The sequence below is a fragment of the Falco peregrinus genome, chromosome 2, assembly GCF_023634155.1.
Source record: "Falco peregrinus isolate bFalPer1 chromosome 2, bFalPer1.pri, whole genome shotgun sequence".
NCBI lineage: Eukaryota > Metazoa > Chordata > Aves > Falconiformes > Falconidae > Falco > Falco peregrinus.
In genome coordinates this window covers 61,428,523-61,450,537 of record NC_073722.1, presented here as the reverse complement: position 1 = coordinate 61,450,537, position 22,015 = coordinate 61,428,523, and the positions used below count along the sequence as shown (strand labels likewise).

At 39.8% G+C, this 22,015-nt stretch overlaps 1 protein-coding gene across 8 annotated transcripts in view; it reads right to left on the bottom strand.

Annotated features, from left to right (window-relative positions):
- The window catches only part of MICU3 (mitochondrial calcium uptake family member 3), a 57,754-nt gene extending 38,383 nt beyond the window's left edge, over positions 1 to 19,371 (bottom strand). For 5 of the 8 annotated variants that reach the window (XM_055795315.1, XM_055795313.1, XM_055795312.1 and 2 more), the window contains exons 1-4: positions 19,040 to 19,371; positions 6,208 to 6,361; positions 2,202 to 2,233; positions 1,273 to 1,351 (exon numbers count right to left, since the gene is read on the bottom strand). In XM_055795315.1, coding sequence (XP_055651290.1) covers positions 1,273 to 1,351; positions 2,202 to 2,233; positions 6,208 to 6,361; positions 19,040 to 19,321 — 547 coding nt within the window. In that variant the 5' untranslated portion in view covers positions 19,322 to 19,371. The remainder of the gene's footprint in view (positions 1 to 1,272; positions 1,352 to 2,201; positions 2,234 to 6,207; positions 6,362 to 19,039) is intronic. The other 3 variants (XM_055795311.1, XM_055795309.1, XM_055795314.1) reach the window with 1 other exon arrangement.
- Between the last annotated feature and the right edge of the window lie 2,644 nt (positions 19,372 to 22,015).

Here is a 22,015-nt window from a genome sequence, read left to right as displayed (position 1 = left end):
ACTTTCTAGTAAAGCATGTTGAAAATCTATGTAAGTGCTAAAGTCTATTACTAATTTTACCAGCTTATTATACCAGTTTTGAGTCCTCTTAATTCTATCAACTTCCGTAGAGTTTACTGGCAGAAAACTGGAGTAAGATACTGTTGAATCAAGACTGTACATGTTGCAGACATTTTCTTACAGACTTAATAAGCAACATCCAGGTTATTTTTTTTAAACCAATAATATATTGATTTAACAGATTCTGAAGCTGAATTTTTATATAATTTATCTTTCAAAAGTCAGCTGTTCTGACTATATATAGAGCAGCCTAGAGCAAAGATATACAAGGAAATAGAGTGCAAAGATGTGCCAGTTTCTGCCCCCATGCGCTGCAGATTTGAGCCCAGGACCCTCCTCTGACAGTAGATGCATACTTACTCCTTTAATAAATTTGAGATGCCTTTGAATTTGATTCATCAATTACATGCACATGTTTGCTTGGAATTTTGTCGCTGGCATGCTTATTTTAAACATTCATAAAATGTCTTTATTTTATACCAAATTCTTGTGGCTGCTTTTAAACATATTTAAAATGCTCCATCACAACTTTGCCACTCTGAATATAAGCAAAGGAATATGTGGACTTGTTATCATAAATAATATAGCTTTAAAATGTCTATATACAAGCCATCATAGGTGGGTTTTTTCTGCGTTTTTTGTTTTTGAACTAATAGAACTTATTAAGGGGGGGGGAAATAAGAAAAAGGAGACCAGGAGTGGCTCTTGGCTCTTCCTTTACCAATAGTGTGAGTTTTACAAGCCTCATCTGCAGAACTTAAAGATATATATATCTAGATATATGTAGCGTTTCTGAAACCATCTCTTTGTGTTGTCAAGAAAAGGCTTATTCAGTGATCTAAGATACAATTACTGTCTTTAAAAATAATCACATCATCGAACGTATTAAAAAAGAGATAGTGTTTTTATTAGAATATTCTATCTGTGGGCTATAGAGCTTTCTTCATTACAACAAACTGAACCTGAAACTTTCAAACATCAGTTTAACAAACTCTTAAGATACCAATTCACTTAAAAAGGCTAGCTCTAAGACGGCATGATTAAACACTGCAGAGACTAAAGGGAACTTTTCATGCTGCAAAATGTAAAAAGCAACAGACGCTTTTTATCTTTTTGAAGATGTGACTAAGATTAAAGTACAACACCACTTTAGCCACAACAGGTTAATATAAGCGATAATTCAGTTTGGGAAAATAAATTTTTATCCCTCACCTTTCTCATTAAGGTTACGGAAAAGTTTGGATGATCCTTTCCAAACTGGTGGCGTCTCCATAAGGATCTGATTCAGTTCCTAGAATATAAGATTAAAAAAGATAAAAGTATATATTTAAATATATAATGAAGCAGTTAACAGATTAAATGCTAGCATATCAATATAAAACACAAGGAACTGCATACTAATCTACCAGCTAATTTAACTTCAGTTTGCAGCAATGACTTTGGAAGTACTCAAGCACATATATAAATTTTGTACACATAATTATTCCAAAAATTTCTCATCTGCATGAATGCTAAGTGTTTGCAGAGTCAGAGAGACATGTGTAACGTATTTGTTGCTGAAATTATTCACCACTGCTCATACTCGCTGAAGCCAAGGATAAGTCACCCTGGATTTCAGCAAGGTTTTCATACAAGCTCAAAGCAACTGTTCTTTGAAATCTCTCAGTCTGAACTAAGGCAAACTTCACCCACGAATATGAATGTACTTCACTTAAAATACAGGGATACAGACACAGTTCTTTTGCAGTTGTACAAATGTAAAAAAAAAAAAAAAAAAAAAAAAATAGAGGTAAGAGGCACTTAAACATCACAAAAGGTAGACAGTGGCATAAGTATTCCAGGCAGCTTTAGATACACCTGTAGGCACTAAAGAAACTCAGATACAGGCTGAGGAAGGAACTGACAAAAGCTTGAAAAAGTCAGTAAATCCAACATAACAGGCACAGCTGGTCAAGTATCTTTGAGATTCTGGATTCAGCTGAGTCTTAAGTGACAAAACAAAAGAAATTGAAGTCTGTCTTTTTTTTTTTTTTTTTTTTTTACTAAAGATTAAAAAATTCTCTGATTTCTCCCGTGACTAAGTTTACATCATGAAAGAAAGTTAACTATGGTTACAAGACAGTACAGGAACTATTGCCCACCTGCTTTGAAAGGGATCGCCACTTTTTAGCACCTGCAACAAAAGACAAAGTCATGAATTTAGTTATGTCAGTGTGGTGTCACAAAAATTTGACTGCATCTATACTGTGTTTTCTAGCCAAAGAAGAGGCATTTTCCCAACTTCATCAGGATAATCTTCAACCTGGTTCCAAAAAAATTCTCTTTATGTTATTAAAAAACCAATTAGCTTAATACATACCTAAACTCCTAACTTTAAAGAACCAATTGAGATGTACAGCTTTTAATCCAGCTCAGCTTCAGTGAGAGCAAAGACCTTCTTCCTCCAAAACACACCATTAAAACATTACACAGGAAACAGAGGGCATTCATGTTAACCTGTGGTTCAATATTCTGAAATGATTATTTCATAGCAGTAGCATTACAATGCAGATTGTAGGGAGACCTGGATTCTGACCCTTGCTTCAGGGACTACTAACACCTTTTTAAAGCAAATACAGAAAAAAAATACTTGAAACTACACTGGGTGCTAAGACTCCCTTCAGCCATTCCCAACAACTCAAGATACATGCTTCCTTTTACAGCCGCTGTCAGGCTCACTTTTTTGTAAGTAGTTTTAACAGAGCAGCTGCAGAGGGCCTCCAGTTCAGAACTGGAAATGCTTGCTAACACTAAAAACTGATGAGCAAGGCTGAGCAGATGCTTTCTTCCTAACGCTTTACATGGCAGACTCCAGGAGCAGAGAAAGATACTCTCATTCGACAACAGTTGTGTGCAACCATCCAAGAATTCAAAACCTGAGGTTCACTGCCACCCTCACAAGACAAACATTTGTACAGATTCACTATTAAGATAAAGCACTGTGAACATCAGAATTCACAAAGGTACAAAAAGTGGCACAGTATGTGGTCGCATCCCTAACTTTTTGGTTGGTAAAGGCTCCTTCTTATAGAGCAAAACACTGTGTGGTATTAGAAATCCCTTCCTCATTATGAAATCCATGCTCCATTAAATAATTGTCATGATACAGATGTTACTCACTATGGTCTTTCATTAGTTCATGTTAGAAACTCACTGAAATTTTACTTTTACATCTTGGTAAAGGTCAGCACCAAGACTGTCCGCAAATCCCACTCCAAGTATGGTGGAGTTCTATCGAGCAACATCATTACATGAGATAACACATTTTCATATACTTCTCAGTTTAATTTTTTAATGTCAGTTAAAGTATTATCTCAAAATACTACATGAACCCCCCGCCCAAACAACCTCATTTACTATACAAATTCATATATGTTTATGCCTATAATAAGAAACTTGGGGAATAAGTATTTCTAACTTTCCAATCAGGTAATTTTCCAGTCTCATCATTATATATAAGTTTTCCTCCTAGACAAGCAATTGAAGATTTATGCGTTTATACATACTTCTTACAGCTCAGTATTAGGCTAAAATTACTGCAGTTAGAGCTAAAGGGAACAACATCTATTTCCTCTTCTCTTAATTTGCTTTATAAATACATAAAAATATATTCAGGTATAAACTTATCAAGCATGACTGTTAAAAATATTGTACTTCTCCAAATGGAAGCCTGCAACATATGGAAAGCAGCAACAAGTTAATTATAGCATTTATTTTATATTTTTTATAATAACTGCCTGGAGTCAAAAGTTATATTTTATAGAAGAAAATATACTCCTACAGTATTAGTTAGTGTTTAATCAAAAAAAGGAAGTGAACACCCTCTTGACTTTTGTAGGGTTTACAAGATTTCCAAAGTAAATCAATCACAATAGACGCATTCACTCCATCACAAATCTCATTCAGGTCTAGTAGTATTAGCTTTTCTATAAAGCAGACATAAAGAGCTACTATTATTACCCTTCAAAGGGCATTTCTGCTTTTTACAAAACTCAAGACCTTTCTAATCTTCATCCATAAAAAAATACAGGTGTATGTTCTGGAGGTTTTTTTCTGCAAAAAAACAGATGCTCTAGTATGTCAGCCTGGATGGACCCAATTATTTACAACTTGCAACTTATTTACAAAATGATTCAAAAATACAAAATAAGATGTTTAGAATGTATCATTTCATTCAGAAAAATATCTTCCTTAAACTTACTACCTTCAACAGAGCAAACCAGAAAATTAAGACTTGCCTAAACAGGCAAAGCGGTACTTAGACAAAGCTGAAGTACAAAGGTTAAAATTAATATAGTCAGGGATCAGAAGCTGGAAGCGGTAATCTGCAGGTCAGCCACTTCACCTATTACTTCCTACTTGTCAGCCTTCTGTCCAAACGTCCCAGACAATATGACTTTCAATATAATAACATCATCCACTTCTACTTCAGTTACAGCCTCTTAAAATAGTTATCTGAGTCATGCAATCTCTGATACTAGTCTATAAAACTAAAGGACATCCAGGTTAGTTTTGCTTTCAGTCTCAGAGATGAACTGGATGCATGGGAAAGATTTTGATACAGACAAGGTTTGCTGAACTGAACTCAGAAGTATGCCTCACTATTAAACCCCAGATCACTTCTCCTTCGGCATATGAACAGAATGTCCTTGTGAGCTTAGCGCTTTTTGGTTTGGACTTGTTTTTAAAATTTGAATACTCGCTGTGAGAGAGAAGGAAGCATACATTTCATTAGCACGGAAAAGTCTTAATAGCAAACCACATATACACTGTCCGCAAACCAGTCAAACTGTCATAAAATGGAGTTAAAACAAAATGTTTAAGTCATGTCCAGCATGTGGCACGAATGCTTCACGGTGAAACCAAATTCCACAGTAACAAAAAAAGGAAGACCTGGAGATCTAGGCAGAGGAAGTAGCTATAAAGTGCTGATGTGTATTTGTATTAACTTCTGTGATAAGAAATCTGCTTCCTTTCTTTTTAACTGCAGAGCAAAAAGAGAATGAAGATTTGCTTTCTGGTAACAGTTTCAAAGTTTCGCAAGTTTTCACCATCTAAGCTCTATCTTCTGCCTTCACTGTTACAACAAGATTGTATCTTTACTCAAAAGTTATAGAAGTTTTGATCACTGATATGCCATGGCTGAATTCTTTCCTCTTGTTTCATTACTGCTAAGAGAACAAAGGGGAAAAATCCAACATCTGCACAGAGCTTTAAGCTCTTCTCTGACTGTTCTGGCTGCTTTTGACTATTCTCTATACTAGCTTTGTGGGGTAGGCTTTAGGAAGAAAGACCTAAGGTGAGTTATTATACACATCACACCTGAGCAAAGATACTCACTTTCTCCAAAAGTTGTGCACTACTACAAATGCACTGCAAGCCTGAGGGCCAGGAAATCAAACCAGATCAGAAATGGATCACCTTACTATTTAGTCGCTCTTTGATACTTAAAGCAAAAATTTTACAGTAAGAGAACTAAAGTTGATAGTTTATTTTTCATTAATTTAATTAACACATAGTGCTAACTCTGGCAACTTTTAAGTGTAGAAAGTGTATCCCCTGGGGGACTGAAACTCTTACTCAAAGCAAGTTATTTAGAAAGCCGTGGTATGGTTATAAAATCTCTGTAGGGCAAAAAAACCCCAACATGATAGCAAATGACAATTTAAGATGGCAAAAACTGCAAAAAAATCTTATCCTAAATTATTTAGAGAACTCATATCTTGCCTGCCAGCTTACACACAAACTATACAGAGGAGGAGGAGGAGGCAAGAGTTTTACAATACTGGCCTGCTTAGAAAGAAACCGTAACTGTAACTGTCGATGCAAATGGTACAAATGAACTCCTTCTCTTTCATGCCTGTTGAGCTGTCTGTGACCTCTAAGACAAGAACATTTAAATAATTACTAGTATGCAGATATTTACAATCTAATAACAATCAGGATACTGATTGTATGCACTTGGATACCATTAAAAATAAAATTCTGGAAGATGCAGTACGTTTTTACCACAATCAGAAACAGAAGGTAGTTATCAAAAGCAAATGGAAAACCAACATACACCACTGTTTTCCCTAGCGATTTTATCAATATAAAACTTCTGCTTACGTTTGGGTTCATCACTTGTGACAGCCTGAATGAAGTCATATGGAGTCATATATAGCTGTCCTTCAAACTCTAAACTGGCAAACCTACGAAACCGTTGCTCCCGAGGAGTTGCATAAAGGTGTAAATCTTCAAGGTCTGATCTGTTTTCTGTAACCTTCAAAGACAGAAGGAAACAATTTTAACGTATGAAAAAAGTTTTGGTTTACAATTGTCACTGCCATCCACCATAAATAAACTGTAAATGTAAAGGTGATAATTTGTGAAGTCAAATGCATCCAAATATTTTTGTGTGGTAAGACTGAAACTACAATCAGGATTTAATTTCATTTTCAGTCTTCTACAGTTTTAGCAATAAATCTTCATGCACTGAAATTGTTGACACTACCTAAGCTCAGGAAAAAAAAAAAAAAGTGGAACTCTAGGCTCTTGAACCACAGAAAAAGGGGCAGCTAACTCAAGGAAGTCCATGTAACTTCAGCAGTCAGGCTTTAAACAACTCTCCTAAAATTATTTCAGTTGTCTGACATTTCCAGAAGAGAATGGAATAACACTTTTCTTAATACTGCTTCTTAGTGTAGAACATAGCTGTTGACAGTAATAGGCAAAACACCTCTATAATATACTCCAGCGTAAATCCTCTATGTATACTGCTATTTCAAGTATGCAATGCAATTAAAGCTACCATACCTGGGGGAACACAAGAAAAGAAGAGCATAATTATTCTTCCAGAGCTACAGAACTACTACATGGCATTAAGCTCACACATCATGAGAGTTTATAGATGTCAGGATAATTCCTGGTATAATTACTATCCACCAGATTTACCTGTAAACTCAGTAGTAGAAAACTGTGTTCTAAATTACTACATCTTTGTGTTACACTGTCAAACCTTCTAACAGAAAACATGCTACCACTATCTGAAAACATTTTAGCCTTTAATGAGGAAAGCTCCTCTGTGGAATCAGTACCTTGAAGAAAGTGTAAGTATCTTGAATTTTTTTCGGAGATGAAAAAAACAAACCCAAACTGTTTCATAAAAGGAAGATCAATGATATAGCTAACTTCTCCCAGTATGTTAAATTAGGAATGCAGCATCTTATCAATGAAATATCCCAAGCTGCCATGGTCCTCGCTATTCTTGTCATTTCATACAATATCCCTAAAATTCTTCAGGTGTCAAACTAAGAAAATGCATGTTTAACTAATGTTTATGTTTTCTTTTAACAACTAAGAAAACAAAAACTTTTTTTTTTCAGAGGGGCAACTAAACACAGAGTTGTGAGGTGTCTGCAGTTGCTGTCAGCTAAGAGGTAACAGTCCTCAACTACAAATGGAAATTGGTTTTCCAAAACCATTCTAAAAATAGGTTTCAGATTTCAGCAATCAGAAGCAAAGGCACATTTATATTGGGAAGTCAAAATTTTATGGCCTCAGTTGTAACTAGGAGATTAAATTATGCTTGTAAAATAGACACACCAAAACCCAATGTGTCTAGAAGAGGTCAAACACTTTCTATTTGGAAAAAACAAAAAAAACCGTATGTATAATCACAGTGTAACAGAAGACTCGCAGTTTCTTGATTTTATGCATTTGGTGTTAGTACTTCAATGGTTTAGCTAGGATGCTTTAACCAGCTTTCTAGAAGGAAAGACTGTGTAGTTCTCTTTCTGGATGGTCTCTAGTCTTTTTGAAATTATTGTTTCTATGAGTCTGTGAGAGAAAATGTTTTATTGCAGTGGAAAAAACTGACATAGAAAATAAGAGTAACAGAAATATTTATACGATCATTTCATTATCAGTAGACCGCTTTATATACAAGCATTCTGCACCTCTACCCGAGAAGCAGCTTTAAACCTAATCTTTGTGTTTTTAATCATTTTCAAATGATTATCAAATTAAATATGGGGAGAAAAAAATAAAATCTAACAGCCAGACCTACAAACTCACCTTAAAATGACAGAAAAAAGCTGAATTCTCTTCTGACATACTCACATGCAAGCCAAAATATTTCTGTCCTATCTCACAATTTAAGTATTGTGGTCCTTCTAATCCTTCAGCAGTCCAGTGGCATTCAAGCTATGCCTTCACGTGAGATTTACACAACTCAATTGTTTTGATAGAGCTTGTAGCTACATAACTGATTATCCCTGTATCTGAAGTTTAATAATCTATCGTATATTTGATACATATGTTATTTTATCACTATTACAAACGTGCTTTTGAATATATGCAGGTTGTAAGCATAAGTAATACAGCAGTATTTCTGCAAAGTCAATTTTCAGAAAAGAAACTGCTTCAAGGCCATATTACATATGCAGTATGTATAATTGATAGTAGTCAGTCATAATCAATCATACCTAATCAGGAAAATCTGTGGATAATGTATCACTCCAGAAATATCATTGTAGTTTTGACCACTGTTAGTATTTGCAAAGCATGTTGAGATTCTTTGCTCTCTCAAGAAATTCATAGTATCTGGGGTACTACTGCTTAATGCTTTGCTTGAGACACTTGGAAAAGCATTTGCTAAATTCTCAGACACATATTTCAACATTATCTTAAGTACTCTATGCTACTATAAGCATAAAATATACTGCAAATATGGACTTCTCAATACATGCTTAAACTTAACTCATGTCAGTACTCAGGTCTGCAAAACCTTAATTTCTGCCTCATTTTAGCTTCTCTCTCATTATATAGCAATGCCAGCACTTCAAGCTGTGGCTCAAAGTCATTGTAACCTGGCATGAATGCAGCCTGCCACCAAAAAGAGCAGTACCTCCCTAACTCTCCATACCCTGCATGCACTTGCTCTGGCACTTTCATTTCTCCAAACATCAAACTGGATCAGGGAGCTGGTCTGACTGAGAACTTCTGTTTTGGTTATTTTTTTACCCAGATAAAAGCCTGATCTACAAAGAACAGTTATTTGTTTCAAAACCTAGGCCACCTGAATGTGCAGCTTTGCAGCAGAAAAGAAAATGTCACCTGTTCCAACAGCAAGCTTCATCTACCTCAAGTTAAAGTGAAGGGGAAATGCAAACTTAAACATAATTTTATTCCAAGAAATAAAAATACCACTTCGTTTTGAACTTTGTTGTTTTATTTGAAAGAATCAAAATAAGTTGCTTCTGCTATTGATCCAACACGGTTTCAAACAAATGTACACAGAGCTTAACATGCATTAAATTACTGGTCCATTCACTGAATGTCCAAATAAAAGCAAGGTTTGGCTGCAGAAGACTGCAGGCACACACCTTAGCAAAGTGACAAGTAACACCATCTCTGGGAATATTTTTTTTTTTCCCAAATGTCCTGTTCAGAGCTTTTCTTCTTCTATTACTGCTAATCAATTTATGTAACATACAACAACTTTTAAGTCTCTTGCATAAAAGCTGCAATTATTAGGAACTAATCAATATGCTGATTAAAAGCCAAGCCAGTCTGAAGTATGACATCAATTCACACCTCTTCAGGCATTCATTTAAGAGATTTGTCTCCACACAATGATGAAATGTCTCCTGTTTTCCCCAGCATCAGCAGATCATAATCCAGAGAGGCAAGTATGAGAACCTTAGTGATGCCAATTGCTCTCAAGTGATTTATTTCATATTTATGCCCAGGTTAGGCAATCTTATTGTAGCAGCATCAGTATCAAATCCAATGGACACATAGACAAGGCACAGAAAGTAGACGTTGAGTACCTCAGGGAAGGTACTGTTGGTGAAGGAGTGAACAGGATTCAGTAAGATTCCAATTTCTATTTGAAGTTTCAAGAGCTTATCCAGACTAAATCTCTCTGTAATTATCAACAATCTTCAAAAACTTTCATGAAAGTACATCTCTTTGACAAACAAAAGAGGGGAGATTTTTTTATGCTTCTGTTTACTAATCCTCTTGGCAACCCTGCCTACTAATTACTATGATGTTGTAACATGTTATGGTTCTCTGCCTTTTAAAAACTGGACACTGACATTTCCTTCAAGCAGAATGTCACAATTCTCCCAATGACAGTATTATCTTAATTTTAGGTGTAGCAGGTTAGCTCTGGTTTACCTACACATGTATACCAACCTACTTTGTTATTAGAATTTCTAGGGGAAAAAAAAGAGCCCCACAGCTGAAATCAACAATCTAGCTGGTAGCCAGAACTTCCATCCTTCCAACCTCATGAAGTAAATAAAAAGAGGCAAGACTGAAGCCCATCACCACTCATGAACAATGCTTTATCTTTTCCCTATTCTCAAAAAAATCTACATGTTAATAGTTCTAATTAAACAGCTCATGGTTATCATCCTTCTGCTCTTCCTCCCTCAAACTCTGGTACCTTGTTGCTATGCCTTTACCTTCCACCCCGTGTCTTCCTGTGTCATACCCTTGTAAAAGGCCTGCAGCAGGAGCACAGCAGCTTTCTGGGCCGCTGCTATGCGCGGTCTTGACTTTCATCTGCCTTTTGCAAAATGAAGAACAGAGACTCTGTGGCTCTTATAAGCTAAGTTGAAATCAGCTGAAGAGAAAAAATTATCCTGACGTACTTTCTTGCTGTTCCCCAACACAGAAATATATATACACATGCCTAATTCTCACAGAGGAGAGACATTCTCACAGGGGAGACATTTCAAAGCAGTTTCTAAAATGAATTAAATGTATTCAGCATTGACATGCAAACCGTCACCAGGCAAAGGAAACACAGGGAAATATTTCCCATAAGAATGTCCATTTTAACATCAGCTTATAAAAAAAGGTAAGTAAAAATTAAATTGAAGACCAAATATTAACTTGGCAGGGGACTTCTCTGAATGCAGAGTATCACTCTTCAGTTCTGTGTGCTTCCTTTGTAAATCTATGCTACGCATATTCCAAATGGCCTAAAATATCTGGAAAAGGCCTCAAAATTTTCAAATTTACTATGCAAATGAAAATATGATGATAATTCTCTCTCACTCACATATTTCAAGGACTTAAGATAATTCCTGTTTTCTAGAAGTACTGTATTTAGAGGGGGCCATCTAAAGCAACAGTAATACCACAAAGTGTCTCATACAGCAGCAGTCCTTTAGATGAAGGTCTTTGTTAAGGACACTCAACATTTTTAGGTCAACTTTGACAGCATTCCTTGCAGAACCTCCTTTAAAGTGATACCCCTCTGTATTTTCTCCCTCTACTCACAGCAAAAACTTGAGTGAAGAAATCCTAGGCTTTTTATTAAGCAAAATTAGCGTCCAAAACACATTCCCATTTTGGGTTCATCTCTCATGCACTGCATCTACCAATGGACACAAGTCAAAATGCCCTGTAAACCTTGTGCTCTCACCAAAAGTTTCTCTAAATAGTACTTGAACTTCCTTGAAGCATGGGCTCATCTCCATTTCTGGTCCCATGTTTGTCTTACTGGCTCTCTTACCTCAGAGATATGGTCTGTCTGAATTTTGTATAGCATGAATCAACCTGTATGGCCTCCCAGTGAAATCCATGCAGTAACTCTACGTTGCCACAAGATGGTCTAACACAAGACAGAAGCTCAGAGTGACATCAAAATACTAAAATTTTGCAGTAGTTATGACTCCAAACTATCTGAAAATATCAACGATTGGTAATGATATATCCCAGGTTCAGTGGAACTGCAGAAGATTAAACTTGTCATCATTACCCTTTCTATCAAAAAACACAAAAGAAATGTACTTTGCCAAGTTGTTAAGTCTCATACTACGTTGTCAGCAATTCAGAAGTTTTATTCTGTGGCAAAAGATCTAGTTTTCCCATGGAGACAAGCTTAAATGCCAGATACAAGATTCTTCACTTGAAAATTAGAAAAACTGATGCCTACAAGCTCCTGAAGCTCTGCAGAAGCAATCTGCAAGTATCCATTATCAACACCCAGAAAAATACTCCCAACTCCCAGATTCTGGGAGTATCTACCAATAGTGTAAAATATTTCACAAAACAAATAGGTAAAATATATACATGCTGTGGATGCATGTATGAGGCAAAAAGCTTCAACAATATCACACAAAAAACCCACAACTCTGCTGTGTTCCAAGTCAAATCAGTGTTCTCTTGCTTTTTCCAACTTAGATAAAGGTGAGACTATTTTAACTAAAGAAACCAACATTTACTACCAAAAGTGCCTTTTGCTCGCAGTCAAAAGTATGTTCTGTTAAATTAGTTAAAGATTAAACTACTGTATTTCAAGTGAGTGAGTTTCTTTGAATTTTTGCTTGCAAGGTAATCTGTCTTCCATCAATGAGAATCTGTGCAAATTATTAAAATAAAAAGGTTTTCAAAGCAACACTGTTCCTTACTTCCTTCATTTATATTTGACTTCAGGCTTATTTAATATGCTCCCATGTAGATAAAAGTAGCACAATTTTGTTTTCATGCTGGGTGGCCAAAAGGTTAAACGTCAAGTTCCCAGTGTGGGAAAATCCCAAAGTAGACAAAACTGTTTTGATGCTTACTGAAGTTATATTTCTAGCAGACTACTTAGATGTAGTACAGCCAACAATTCTGTTAGTTGATCCTGCTTCACTAAGATAAGGATACTATTATAGTAAAACATTTACAAGCATAGGAAGCTGGAATGTGTTTAAAATGCTGTAAAAAGGGTCCTGTTCAATTCTGTTACAGGAAATCCTTGGGGTAACAACGTTTATCCGTAAGCACAGCTTTTCCAGAAATCTTCCAGAATAAGTATAATGCTAAAATATTCTCCAACAGTCGTTCTTACATTAGTTTCATGCAGAAGTTACTTAACTTCTAGCAGTTCTTCAAGAAGCTTTAGTCAGTGCATATATCCTGCTATACATATCCATATGCTTCACTGCATGCAAGACTGAAACACACTAGTAGCTGGACCTGTCTGTCCCAAACATGTATCATCCTTTTTTAACATCTTGAGGAACACAGAACTAATGCCAAAAGGTAAACCCTCCTTTTTCTTCAGCTGGCTGGTAAGCAGCGTCCTCAGGATGATGACAGTGAGGAACTTCAGATGTCATCAGCCAAAGAGCAATCCATCTTCCTACATTTGGAATTGACCTATGACATGAAATGCACAACGCTTGTGAAAAAAAGGTTAGTTGCAAGTGGTTCTTGTAAAAATAATGCTTTATGTGTCTCTTGGAATGGCATTCCTCTTTGAGCAGGCAGGAGAATCTCCTCCCTAGGGGAGTTTGCCATACTTTTTGGAGTTAAAAGTCTTGATTTTCATTTCACAGAGATGGAAATACATGATGTAATCCACTTAGAAATGTGCTGCTACAAATAAACTTGACCTTTTGAGTATTTTCACAAAGAGGGAGTTTGACAGTACCACTGAGGTACTAGGAAAAAAACCTCTGGAAACATTCGAAGCATACAGCTTCCTTCTCCTGAAAATGACTGTGCCTTCAAAAAAACATGATAAAGTACATATTCTGTGTCTGTCTCTCCCTGACCCCCTTTTAATTCAAAATTCACCTCTAAAGGAAGTGATCCTCAGAGTATTTCATAAAAATAAAGCGACCCAGTGCTCACTACCTTTATACAATGACAATAGGATTAGAGAAGAGATCACTTTGGAGTGCAAAGAGGCATCATTAGTATTTCCAAGATCATTTTAATATGCTTTACAAATGACACTGGAATTTTGGAAGGAACATGGAAGCAAGGAACTAGAGGACAAGTATTAATTCCTCTGAGGAATTCTGACAGTGGATTATGTTTTTCTAAAACTGTTATATTTTGCTGCAAAAATACGATACACAGATGTTCCGGCAAGGTAAATTCTCCACAATCAGTATGTTGGAGCACAACTCTTCTTGGATCAATACTGCTCTCAGCTGTCAGTACAGAGAATCTGTATCAAAATAACAGTGCTTTCAAACAGTTTGCTGCTCTGCATAAGCATCTCCTAGACTTTAAAGGAGCTGCTAGAAGAGTGCTCCCAGTCTTCACCAAAACCTTCAGACAAAAACTCAGCAGCTCTGAGTGCAGAATTTTACTTTGGTTCTGAAATGTTATGTGGCAGCAACGCTAGTCAGGACTAGGATCATTCTCAGAAAGCCTCTGGGAAAAGGGAATCCTGTAGGGAGCTTAGTTTCCTGCTGCTTCTGTAACAAATCTTACTCTCTATGAGAACACCTCCAATGATATGCTTGCTCAAGCACACATTTTTTAGTACTAACCACGTGAGATCTATCTGTTCAGAAAGTTTGCCACACCACTGACCTCATGTTGGTGACACATATCATAGCTTGACTTTTAACAAAGCACTTCTTAGTCACCTGTACATAAATTCATGAATTTGCTGCTCATCAGGTTTCACACTGTAGGAGTTTCACAGAACAGGGAGAAACACCTGCAGACCACTCTGACACTTGTTTCTCAGAGACTCATAGGTTTTTTTCCTGTTACTCTCAATGATGTACCTCATTTCTTAACTGGCCAAGAATGGGAAAGTGTACCCTCAACATATGTGCGATCATCAGTGTTAGTCCTGGAATCTAAAACTTATTTGTTCTATAAATACTAGAGCATCAGTAAATACCAGATGACAGCAGTAGGACAAAGCAACTAATTACCAAGGTGTATATGATAAACCTAGTCTCAGAGCATTCCATCACCACTGCCAAGCATTATTTGGACTCAGTGATAGAATCTGAAGAAAAGTAACCTGTAGGGGTACTAACTGGAACCAGCACAACTCTCAAGATACTTTCACAGGTCATATGAACATTATCTGGAAGCAGGTGACCTGCAAGAAGAAAGTTGTTCTACGAAAGTCAAGATGTAAGCTGGGTTAAACTCCCTGCCCACCCGCCTCCCGGTTTTTGTTTGGTTTTTTTTTTTTTAATTTGTTTTTTTTTTGTTTGGTTGGTTGGTTTTTTTTAGTGTTTAGGTGGATCAGAAAGCTATTCTGTTGTCTGCTGGAGCTGCCTGGATGAAACAAGGCCATTCCACTTATTACACTTTTATGAAAATTCATCTCAAGAAATAAGCAAGACATAGGAATTCAAGACTAGATATGTCTGCTGGTTTTGGCTGGGATAGTTAACTTTCTTCACAGTAGCTGGTATGGTGCCAAGTTATGGATTTGTGACAAAACCAGTGTTGATAATTCAGGGATGTTTTCGTTACTGCTGAGCAGTGTTTACACAGTGTCAAGGCCTTTTCTGCTCCTTGCACCACCCCACAGCAAGCAGGCTGGGGCTGTGCAAGAAACTGGGAGGGAAAACAGCAGAGACATCTGGCTCCAGCTGGCCAGAGATATCCCATACCATATGGCATCATGCTCAGCAATAAAAGCTCTGGGGAAGAAAGAAAAAGCTGCTGGGGGACGGGACATTCAGAGTTAAGGTGTTTGTCTTCCAAAGTCACTGTTATGCATGCTGGAGCCCTGCTTTCCTGGAGATGGCTGAACACCTGCCTGCCCATGGGAAAAAGTGAATTAATTCCTTGTTTTGCTTTGCTTGTGTGTGCGGCTTTTGCTTCACCTATTAAACCTGTCTTTATCTCAACCCATGAGTTTTCTCACTTTTGCCCTTCCACTTCTCCCCCCCATCTCCCTCTGGAGGTTAAGTGAGCGGCGGTGTGGGGCTGTGTGGTGGCTGCTGGCCAGGGTTAAACCCCAACAATAAGGATGAGACAGGCACAGCTATATTGAATAGTCTTGAACACTGACTATCTGAATACTTTGCCGTGTGATACTGTTTTCAGTTAAAAACTTACTACACATTAACCATTAAAAATTTAATTCTCCATTGTCCATTAATGTTTCAGGATGGATTTTTTAATGGAACCAAAAACTATGGGAGAAGATACATTTTGTTTTGCCCACATTAGAACATCGTAAAAAGAATCTCCAGCAATTCCACATTTTAAAGGAAAATATTTCAGGTTTTGCAAGGGCTGGTCGCTTCAGTGTCAGGACTGGGTTTTTTTTAGTGGTTGTTCTGTTAAGAAGTAAGTTACGAGCCTATAGAAACCCTCACCCAGAAATATTCATTTTGTTAGCTAGGTCCTCCTGCAAAATTTCAACCTGCAAAATTTCAACTTGGTCATTTCTGGTCAGAGCCCCAGGGGTGATGCAAGAAACATTCAGTATAACTGCTTCTACCAGCTGCTGTAGATCTCTAGAGCAAGACACAGAGTGCAGAGACACCACACCACCTGCTCCTTGCTTCTGATGATCCAAGTAAATAGCATCAGGGAAAAGTGTCCTGCTGAAGGCAAGATTAAGGAAGAAGCACGCAAATGGAACTATTAGGATGAAGTAGAAAAGTTTGGATTGGATGGAAGGAAAAAAAAAAAAAAAAAAAGATGTTGCATGATTTGCCTTGATAGAATGAAAAGCAGACTGAGACTGGATATGAAATGGGGAGCTAGGGAAATAGGAAAGCAGGGGAAAGACAAACCTAGAAAGCCCCAGAAAACAGTGTCAGACTCTGTGCATCAAGAATAAAGGAGAAACATCTCTGGCTACTCCCTGACCTTCCAAAAGCAGCTGGAGAGGGTCCCAAGATACTTGAGCCTCATCATTCTTTGCTGGTCAGTACATGACAGAATCATAAAAACCTCCTAGCAAAACATGCATCACATTTCCATCAAATTCATCTATACAGAAACTGCAGGTTACCATTCTCCAGCCACTACTCTAAACACACTCTGCAGCAGATCAAGAGCTCCAGCCTTGATGCTAGTAACACTGACACTTAAATGACTTTTCATGAAAGACTTTTTTACTTCAAATGTTATTACGTTTTTTAAACTGTTAAACACTACTAAGGTTGCAAGCTCAGCACTTAAAATTGAGAATTGAGTTATTGTCACTCAGGCAAAATCAATTCAGCCTTCTAATAAAGGATGTTACAACACAATACCATTGCCGAATACCATTAATACCATTCAATGCAATTTGAAAACAGCATTTGCATTCTTTTTTTCCCCTAGAAGACACCTCTGGAGGTGTTTCAGAAACCTGTAATGAAAGAGTTCGTGGTCACCACAAGTCTAGAGGGTGATCATAAATGAAGTACCGATCACCGATGGAGTTCATGGTCAAACTACTATGGTAGCTCAGCCGCTAGATCCGGCATTAAACTATGGTCTTTCCCCATTGCCACACAAGCCTTTCTGCAGCATGACAGTCAATAATAAAAAAAGCACAGGATCCCACCACCTCAGACCAAAAATTCCAGTTATTCGACCTCCATTTTGGGGGGTACTTCAACTGAAAAGGTATTTTTTTCAGGAATGCTAAGCACTCAGATCTGCTATTTGGAAATATACTATTTATATAATATAAAAATATATATTTCATAGTATATATACACTATGAAAATATTTGAAAATAATTATTAGTAATAATTTTTCAAACTTTCTGCTATGCAAATGGGAAACTGAATTAATTACAGCCCTTTTCCACATTGTAGCATGGTGTTTGTCTTTAAAAAACTGCCAGTATATACATAGAAGATACATTTTATATGTTTTTTATTTTACATTGATTCAAATATAACCTTAATTCTGACTTCACAACCCCAATGCTTTTATAGCAATGTGTGTGAAAATTGATTTATTACACGTCACACTAAAATTCTTGACTTTTCAAAGGTGCAGCAACCACATTTCCCTCAAAGGAAGAGTGAAGATTAAGACTGGCTAAGTAAAACAATGCAAAGTTCTGTCAAATCAAAACAGTATGAAAAGCTGAAAGAGGTCCTCTGTGCCATAGTACCACATGCAAGACAACAAGTACATGAATAATGAAAAATACCTGGCTCAACTTCCTTTCATAAAGGATGCTGCCCACAGAATCTGCCTTTTGGCTCACAACCCTGGGCAAAAGGGCTAACAACGTCCACACTTAAGCCCAAGGACTCCACTGTAAAAATGCACAACCTCTTCCCAAACAGATTGTAAGACCAATTCGATGTATAGAAAGCAGGACATTTGCACCACCGATTTCCAATCTTAGCAGATGCCATACTGACAAAGCACCTAATCACTGCTCTTGACGTTTTTAAAAATACCTAATTTTTTAATGAAAAAACATCTATCACTACCATACGTTATATCAGGCACAGTGCAGGACTGTCTCCCCATCAAAGGAAACTTCATTTTCCAGGTTCATGTCAACTGTTTTTTGTTACCCATGGCTAGTCAACCAACGTTATCGCTGACCCTGTCCAACTGAAGCATTACTTACTTGCACCAAGTGCTATCACTTCTTATGAAGCTCTGCATAAACCTTTCACTCCACAGAAAATTTTGTATTAAAAAGGTAATTGCCCTAAATATGAAAAAGATGAACACAGGTTTTGCACTATCAGCTGTGGTTCCATTTGCAAAATATTATTTTCTATTAAAGAAAAAGAAGGGCTTGACCAGGACAGCTCCAGAGGCCACCAGCAGCGCAGCGCCACACGCAGGGTGCACATCCCGAGGCGCAGCGCCAGTGCTGCCGCCGGCCACCACGCTGCAGCGACAGCTCTGGGCTCCCGACGGAGGCCGGGTTACAGCCCCTGCCTCTGCCCTCATCCGCCGCGGGCCCTGCCCGGCCGCCCGCCTCGTCTCCCGGCCCGGGGCCGGCTCCACGCAGGGTCACCTCTGCGACACTGCCCGAGCAGCGGCTCCGCCGCCGCCTCGCACGGACGTTTCCACAGCGAAAGGGCGGGAAGCGACGTTCCCCCATGCCCGCCGGCTGCGGCCGGTGCCCCAGGCAGCTGACGGCGCCCGGCGCGGCCCCGGCACCCCGAGCGGCCCCGCCGGGCGCGGCACGGAGCGAGGCCGCGGCGAGGGGCCGAGGCCGCCGGGCCGCCAGGCGGGAGGGGCGCGGCGCGCACACACCTACCGTCTCCTTGGCAGCGGCCGCCACGGGGATGGAGAGCAGCGCCCGGGCCCCGCCCGGCTCGGCGGCTGCCGGCTCCCGGGAGGCCTCCCGCCGCCGCTCGGACAGCCGGTACCCCACGTACCCGGCGAGAGCCCCCCCCGCCGCCCAGCCCAGCTCCCGCCGCCACCGCCTCAGCCCCGCCGCCCCGGCCCCGCCGCCGGCCCAGAGCCGCCGCGCCGGCTGCGCAGCGGGCGCGGGGCCCAAGCGGCGGCGCCACCGCAGCAGGGCGCGCAGGGCGGCCATGACCGCCGCTCCGCCCCAGCGACCGGCGGACGGAGCCCCCGGCGCGCCGGCAGAAGCCTCGCGAGAAGCGGGGAAGGGGTGGGGAAGCCCGAGGCCCCCCGCAGTCCCCGCCCCGCGCCACCTGCCCCGCCGCGCCGCTCCGCAGCCCGGCCCGCCGCACCGCGCCGCACCGCGCCTCCCGGCTGCGGGCACCGGCTGCGGGCACCGGCTCCCGCCGTGGTTGCGCCGAGCGGCGCCTCCGGCGCTCGGGGCAGGCGGCAGCAGGCCGCGGGCCGTTTCCAGCCTGCGCGGGCCGCAGCCGGGTTAGCGGGGGTGCGAGGTGCTTAGCCCCGGGCGGGGGTGGGGGCGGCAGGAGCCGAAGTGCCGGGGGGGGGGATGAGTGGAAACCGCCGCGAGTGCGGCCGCAGCTTGTGTGTGGCCTGGCTGCAGCTGGGCGTGCAGGCCGGGTGCTGCCTGTGGTCAGAACGGGCACCGGGGCCTGACCCAGCTCCCCGCGGCCTCACCCCCGGGAGCGTGCCCGCACGGCCTGGCAGTGTTGCTTGGCAGAAACCTGGAATCACTGGCTTCAGCAAAGCAAGAGCTTCCAGCCGTACCTCATTTGCCTGGTATCCCTGAAGGCTGGGGTGGCTGTGGCATCAAGATTGTTCAGTGGTTTACTGCCAAGGCTTTATTAAAAGCATCCAGTAATGCTAGTTATCTTTGTTACAATGAGAATTGCTGTGACTCCATTGTCCTGTAAAACCTAGTAATGTCCCAGCCTGTTTCCAAAGCCTTGGAAACTCCTGGTGCGTACCCGATACACAGCTGGAACTAAATGCCTGAGGACTGTTTCAGTTAAAAGGAAATTAAACAGCAATGCCTGGAATACTAACATTTGGCATATTAAATCCTCGGTTTTAAAATGCATTGGAAGCTGGCTAATAGTCTGGCAAGTTTTTCCATAATTTTTTGGACTGTACTGTAAAGTGTCCTTTGGTGTACCTGTGGGTGGCAGTTATCCTCACAATAAACAGTTTTTAGAAACTAAATGTGAAACAGGGAGCTAAACGACGTACCAACAGAGAGTAATGCTGTAGCCTGGAAACTTCTGCCTTCTCCAGGCCCATCTGGCCTCTCTCCAATACCTCTCCCTGTGCCTCAGGTTCTCAGAAATGGGGCATTCTCCTGGTCCCTATTTCAAGGTTATTTTCTGTTCATTTCAAAGTGACACCAGACTACGGTATCTCCTACCCTTTCATACTCTTTGTGTTATGAGGTCTTCTCATCAGGAAATGAGACACTTGCCATGTCAGCAGCCTCTCATAAATATTCTCGGCTGCAGGCAGCCTCCCTAGCATAACCAAGCACTAGTTAAAGATGAGCACATTCGTTTTGTCCCTGCCTGATGCTGATGGGTGATAGGCCTTGTCATGCATTTCACGTTAGGATGTTCTCCATGGTACAACCTGTGTCGCCGCCTACGCCATCTATGTTACCTTGAAACTTCATAAACTGCATGCAATTTCAAGTCACAGCAAACTTTATGGCACTTTTTGCACTGGTCAAGTGCAGCCTCAGTCTTTGTCTTTTCTACATAAATATGTTATTCCAAAGTTTCAGCCAGTTTTACTTCCCCTTGCCTACTCCCCCCCCAAAAAAAATCTTTGATGTTTTTTTATATTATTATGAACAAGAGTTCAGAAAATACACAAACTACAGCTCGTTTCAATAAGTTCAAGACACTCTCATGCATTTTCCATTTCTAAGAAACATTGCAGTGGTTATGATACTGTATCAAGGCAGAATTGTGGCCATGTTTGTCAATATGATGGATCATGCAACTGTAAGCATGGCTGAGGCTGAATTACCTCAGAGCTATGTCTGGAAAGGCAGGTATCTGGGGTGGATGGTAGTTACTGCATTTTTGTCAGTGTTTTAGAATATCATACGCCAATTCACCCCTTAAGTAATTCCCTTGACTTCATTATTGCCATTTGTTAAAAACTAACACTTTTTTTTGTTGATTTTTTAATGTCTCCTGCTTTATGTTTCCCAAGAAAAAGTCTTTGTGTCCAAATCTGGGCTACATTTCTGTACTAAATTATAAAAGGCCGATGTAAAGGCCAATATTTAGGTGTCAAGACGGTAATAGTTTCAGGTGCTTAGCATGACTGAAACTCAAGTATTTCTCCTGCAGTTACATGACTAAGCATCCAGTCTGGAAAACTTCGTAGAATGTGGGTCTTGGATCTTTTCAGTTCTAGCTGCCTCATTAGGAGACACCATTCACCAATACAATTAACTTTTAAAAATGTCCAGTTTTTCCATTTGACTGGAAAAGAAACCACTTGTGGTCAATGTAGTGTCCCAAAATAAACCTGTTTGCTGGATGACTCATCAATCACCTAAACTGTAGACATGAACCATGAGTTATCTCCCTGTTCACATTGTTTCCCTGAAATCAGTTAGCTGCATTTTAATGACTTTTCAATAACACCTTTAGGTTAATCTTTTTTTCACTTCAAAACATCCAATACACATCTGTAACTACTTATACCTGGGTATGTTAGTCAGAACTTCCCTGGTGAGGTGTTTGCTTAGGAACAAGAGCAGTTTATTTGTGCAGCAAGTCAAAACCCTTAAGCTTTCTGCACATCTTATGTGCACAGATTCAGAAACCATGTAATTAAAATAAATCAAGGTGGTTTAAATCCA